Source organism: Erinaceus europaeus, chromosome 2 (assembly GCF_950295315.1).
Source record: "Erinaceus europaeus chromosome 2, mEriEur2.1, whole genome shotgun sequence".
Classification (NCBI taxonomy): Eukaryota; Metazoa; Chordata; class Mammalia; order Eulipotyphla; family Erinaceidae; genus Erinaceus; species Erinaceus europaeus.
The window spans coordinates 93074695-93080829 of record NC_080163.1 but is presented as its reverse complement, the minus strand read 5'-3'; the positions used below and the strand labels follow the sequence as shown (position 1 = coordinate 93080829).

The 6135-nt window shown below is 41.6% G+C and overlaps 1 protein-coding gene across 3 annotated transcripts in view; it reads left to right on the top strand.

Moving 5' to 3' along the window:
- The first annotated feature begins 856 nt into the window (after nt 1-856).
- CBR4 (carbonyl reductase 4) overlaps nt 857-6135 on the top strand; it is a 214723-nt gene continuing 209444 nt past the window's right edge. For all 3 annotated transcript variants that reach the window (XM_060184277.1, XM_016190058.2, XM_007527231.3), the window contains exons 1-2: nt 857-1187; nt 3757-3877. In XM_060184277.1, the coding sequence (XP_060040260.1) occupies nt 1046-1187; nt 3757-3877 (263 nt within the window). In that variant the 5' untranslated portion in view covers nt 857-1045. The remainder of the gene's footprint in view (nt 1188-3756; nt 3878-6135) is intronic.

Here is a 6135-nt window from a genome sequence, read left to right as displayed (position 1 = left end):
AAAAGCTCAGTTTATTATTACTTACTTATTGGAGAGAATTTCTGAAGGAAAGGGGAGACAGAGGGAGAGAGTGACACCTGCAGGTGGGTTGAACTGGGCTCTTGCACATTGTAACGTGTGCTCAACTGGGTACACCACTGCCTTGCCCCCAAAGCTCAATTTTAGCACATTAACTTCAGTACTCATTACTTCCAATTAAAATTTGCAGGAACCCACTTTTAACTGCAGCCGCCTGTGACTGTTTGGTTCATCTTTCAAGTATAGTCAATTATTTATTTAACTTTTCTTGAGGACCTACTACGCAGCATTCCTGGCAGATTATCTGTTCACAGGACAGACACCTTTTGAGATGGATGTTAAGATCTGAGTAGTGAACCATTCTGGGGCAACTTGTGGGGAGCAAGTAGATATATTTCAGTGTGAGTCTGATATTTGGGACATTTTGTAGGATTTCTAGTATCCTGGATGAAAGGTCCTCACTGAAGCGAGGCAAGGACTGAAGTTCTGAACAGTGTATAGTCTGGGATCTATTAGGTTTGCTGGGGAAACTGTCCTGATTTTAAAACCGAAAAGTTCAGCGTCTTAAAAGCCAAGGCAAACTTATAGTTTAACTGCTACCTCCCATTTCTCGAGGCAGGAAGGCCCTGAGCTTTTGCTTGCTGAGCTGTGCTTCCGTCCCCTCCAGCATCAAGACTACACTTCCCAGCATGCAGCGCAGCCCCTTAGTCAGGCCTGGCTCTTGCCTGATGAAATGCTTGTGGGCGTGGCCTGAGAGCCCGCCCAGTGACGTGAGTTCTCAGCGCCCCATCGTCCTTGGTCTTTGTCGTATGGCTACGGAAGGAGGGCAAACGCTAGAAGAAGTGCCTCTCTGCGTCCTGCTAGGTTGCAAGTTTCTAGGCTACAGGTGTATGTAGTAAAGAGGGCGAAGTGTTTTAAGTAGTTTCCCTCTCTCTTGCAAGGACTGACGAAGGGTGGTTAAGAATCTCTGGGGAATCTGGAAAGAGGTTGATTTCCCCTCCCCAACCCTCCGCCCTCTAGGTCTGCTATGGACAAAATCTGTGCCATCTTTGGAGGCTCCAGGGGCATTGGCAGGGGAGTGGCCCAGTTAATGGCCCAGAAGGGCTACCGACTGGCCATCATCTCCAGAAATCTAGAAGTGGCCAAAGCAACTGCCCGTGAGCTTGGTGGTAGGTACTAAACTGGACTTGACTAGTTACATCAACACAAAAACTAGTTACATTTGCACAAAAAGAACTGGCCTGTTTTTCTAAGGCCCAGTGAGAGGTTTAGCATTCCACTTTGCAGCGTGCAGGACAGGACACCCCTTGCCGCTGCACCCAGTGCTTAGGTTCCTATAGTCGCCCCCAATGCTCCCTGTGCTGCCAAGGGAGGGACACAGGCTTTTCTTTGAGTCTGAGCTGTCTGGTGGCAGTGTGGTGGTTACAATAGCTGACAACAGCTGCTGCTTTATTTAAGTGTCGGGCAAGGGAGAACTACACAATAGTTAACTTTTTTTTTTTTAAACTTTATTTAACAGGGCAGAGAGAAATTAAGAGAGGAGGAGAGGGGCTGACAGGGAATTGAACCAGAAGCGCTACTGGCCTGTTCCCCCAAATTGACATTTAATGTAGGGTAAAGGGCTCACCCCAGAGGGAGCCAGGGCTGGACAGAAAAGAGTTCTGACAGGAAAGGTAAGTGTTTTAGGACTTAAAATGCTCTATTCAGTTTTGTTCAGAGTTTTTTTTTTTTTTCCTTAATTCTTATATTCATTGCCAGTATGTTAACTAAAAAAGGGGTGAGAAAGTGGTGCTTCATATGGAGGGAGACTCCAGTGGAGTAGTTACTCTGCTGAAGGATCTGGGTTTCAACCCCTGGCCACCTCATGGAAAGGCCTGCTGGGTGGGGTTGGGAAATGGGGGGTGGAGGGGGGGGCTCACAAATGGCAGAACAGTGCTGCTGTCTACTCTTCTCTGCTCCCCCCCAAGAGAGATGGAGTGGTGCAGGCACAGAGCTCCAATGACAACCATGTTGGCAAAAAATAAGATAAAAGTTGGTAGATTGAGCTTCCTAGGGGTGCTGTGGACCCAGATTTTGAGCCTTTATTTTCATAATTATGAGCTCCATAAGTGATTTTTCCCTTAGAAAGTACACTTCACAGTGCTTGGATGGTGGTGCACCCAGTTAAAGGCACATAGTACTTAGCGCAAGTACCCACGCAAGGATCAGGGTTCAAGCCCCCACTCCCCAACTGCAGCAAGGATGCTTCATGAGTGGTGAAACAGATATATTTGTATCTGTCTCCTTCTCTCTCTCCTTTCTTCTTTCAAATTATCTGTGTTCTATCCAATAAAATAGAAAAAATGGCCACCAGGAGCAGTGAATTTCTACTGCCAGTATTCCTCACTGCACTGAACACAAGTAATAAACTGGAGGCAAAAAAAAAAGAGAGTATGCTTTGCCAGATGTATTGTTTCAATGGTTTGAGGGAATAATTTCAGTGTTAACGTTTTTGACAAGGTGATACAGAAAAGAAGGAACCGTTTATATTTTAATCTACATTTTAGAGTGTCAATATGGTGGATTATTAAAGAGAGGATACTTTAAAGTTATTTGTGGCATTTAATTAAACATTAAAAAGAACACTTAATAAAATAAATGAGTAAGTTATTTTTAGCAAAATTCTTTTTTCACGATTTGTAGGTTTTTTTTTCAGCTGCCAGCTTTGTCTTTTCCTAATCATCCAGATTGAATAAGTTGTTAAACTGTATGTACCATAACCAGAAAAATAAAAGAAAGAAGCACACAAGCAAAAGTGAAAGAAAACAAACAAAAAAAAAGCGAAGAAACTAAAATTTAACAGAATTAGACATAATTTTCAATAAGGAATATAATACCTAAAAGAGTTAAGTTTGCTGTCTTTATGAACATGAGAAAAGCCCCCACTTTTTTTTTCTTCTACCAGAGCATGGCTCAGCTCTGTCTTATGATGGTATGGGGACTTTGGGGCCTCAAGCATCAGTCTCTTTGCATAACCACTATTGCAATCTACTCCCACCCTGGCCCCCACCTTTTGTTGATTAAAAAAATTCAAAGGCTGGGGGTATAGCATAATGGTTGTGGAAAGAGACTCTCATGCCTGAGGCTCTCAAGCCCCAGGTTCAGTCCCCCCCCCACCATAAGCCAGAGCTGAGCAGTGCTCTGGTTAAAACAAACAAAAAAAAAAAAAAAAAAGGGAAAAATATTTAATCACCCTACTAGGGAAAGAGAGGGGCAGACTGGGAGTATGGATCGACCAGTCAACGCCCATGTTCAGCAGGGAAGCAATTACAGAAGCCAGACCTTCCACCCTCTGCAACCCATAACGACCCTGGGTCCATGCTCCCAGAGGGATAGAGAATTGGAAAGCTAGTGGGGAGGGGATGGGATATGGAGATTGGGTGGTGGGAATTGTGTGGAGTTGTACCCCCCCCATCCTATGATTTTGTTAATGTCTCCTTTCTTAAATAAATTTAAAAAAAATTCAAGACGAACTTTCATGTATTACCTTACTTTTCCTTATTGCTCACCCTTCCCATCTCAGTTTCATTGTTCTAAACTTTATAAGAGCAGAAGCCTATAGCATAATCATTTTGAGGTTTTAGATTACCCCATGTCTAGTCTGCCTTAAAAGTATATGCTTAGCCAATGTGTATTGAATAATTACAGAATCAAATTATAATTTATAAGTAGTTCTAATCTCTCTTTTTTTCCCTTTAGTGCATCATTTGGCATTTAGATGTGATGTTGCCAAAGAACAAGATGTTCAGAATACATTTGAAGAGATGGAGAAAAGTTTAGGTCCAGTTAAATTCTTGGTAAATTCAGCTGGACTTAACAGGTTGGTCACAGTTTTTTAAATCACTTTATTGAGGAAATGTTGGCTTACAGAATTGTTGTCACAGGGTTGCAGTTCCATATCTTCCCAAGATAAGTATTAACATACCTTACCCTTCATCACACCATCATTGTTCTCCACCGTAGTGCATTGGATCTTAAACTCCAGGTTACAAATTTAAATATATCTCTAATATGTCTTTTCCAAGTCTATTATGTCTGAGTAGTATGAATTAGTATATTGCTTTACTTGTAAGAACAGTGATTTAAAAATTCTATTCATATCATTCTTCTGTATTGAGGTATACAATTAGAAGTACAGTTCTATGTACAATGAAATGTAAAAAAAAGTTATGGGATATATATACTCCATGGAATAATACTACTCTGCAATCAAAAAGGATGATTTTATGTCCTTTGGAACCAAAGGGGTGGAACTAGATTGAAATAAGTAAAGAGATGAAAGACAACTACCAGATGGTTTTACTCATATATGGAACCTAGAGAAATGATATACATGAATTTGCAAAACCAAACCAAATAAGCAAACAGAACAAGCAAACTGTTTCTAAGACTTATGAGAACTATGGTGGTTATCTTTGGAAAGTGGGAGGATGAGGATACAGAGCTTTGGTGGTAGGTGTGGTGTGGAACTGTACCCTGTAACTCTATAATCTTGCAACCCATTGTAATTACAAATAAAAAATGCACAATTAACAGTATAATTCAATTTTAAAGTCTTAATAATCATCCATATTGAACTAGAGAATTTTTCCCTGTATTCTAGGAGACCCTCTGTTTCTTCCAGTGAATATTTCCATATAGGTAACCTCTATTTTGATGTCTGCCACCAAATCTTTGCTTAAATATGTCATAAACTCCATGGAATCAGGTTTTTAAAAATATTTTAGTGCTTTTTTTTTTTTTCTTGCAGGTTTATTGCCCGCACTACAAATCCACTGCTCCTGGAGTCCATTTTTCCCATTTTTTCTAGGACAGAGAGAAATTGAAAGAGGAGGGGAAATTGAAAGAGGAGGGGAAACTTGAGAAAGACAGACACCTGCAGACCTGCCTCATTGCTTGTGAAGTGACTCCCTTGTAGGTGGGGAGCCTGGGGCTAGAACCAGGATCATTGCTCTTCATACAGTGTGCACTTAACCCGATGTGCTACTGCCCCCCTGTGCCCCAATATGTTAGTACTTTTAATATAAAATTTTCTCTATGCATTATTTACAAGAAGTTGATCATTTTTATTTTCTGCTGAGTCCCACAAATTATATAGCTGGTTCCAGCAGTTAGAAGGATTTTTGAACAAACTGGTTATTCTGAGCAGCCTAACCTGCAGGTTTATAAATTCTTACTTGCCTAGAGGCTATATTTTTCTGTGCTATAGTTTTATCATCATACATGAGATTTTTAAATTTTTATTATTTTTTTATTATCTTTACTTATTGGATAGAGAGAGCGAGAAATCAAGAGGGGAGGGGGGACAGAGGGAGAGAGAGAAAAAGAGAGAGACCTGCAACCCTGATTCACTACTCATGAAACTTTCCCCCAGCAGTTGGGGACCAGGGTCTTGAACCTGGGTCCTTGCACATTATAACATATGCACATAATTAGGTGTGCCTCCGCCAGGCCCTCAGACATGAGATTTTTATGTTTTTTGTTTAGAAAAAAATGAATATGTAGGGTAAGAGGGGTACAATTCCCCACAGTTCCCACTACCAGAGTTGTATATCCCATCCCCTTCCTTGAAAGCTTTCCTATTCTTTATCCCTCTGGGAGTATGGACCCAGGATCATTAGGGGGTGCAGAAGGTGGAGGGTCTGGCTTCTGTAATTGTTTCTCCGCTGAACATGGGCGTTGGCAGGTTGATCTATACTCCCAGCCTGTCTCTTATCTTTCCCTGGTGGGACAGGGTTCTGGAGAGGTGGGGTTCCAGGGAACATTGGTGAGGTCCTCTGCCCAGGGAATTCATGTCGGCGTTGTGGTAGCATCTGCAGCTTGGTGGCTGAAAAAGAGTTGAGATATAAAGCAGAACAAATTGTTTAATAATCTGGAACCTAAAGGCAAGAATATAGCAGATGAGATTTGGGTTCTCCATTTTGGAAAAAGCCAGTAGGCCTATTTTAGGTATATTCCAACAGGCCCATGACTTTACTAATTTTTGCCTGAGCCCGACAGCTAATATGCAGGTAGACCAAAGGTATTGTCTGGGGAGATGGTGTCAGAGTTGGAAAAAGGGCTAGAAAGCTGGATCAG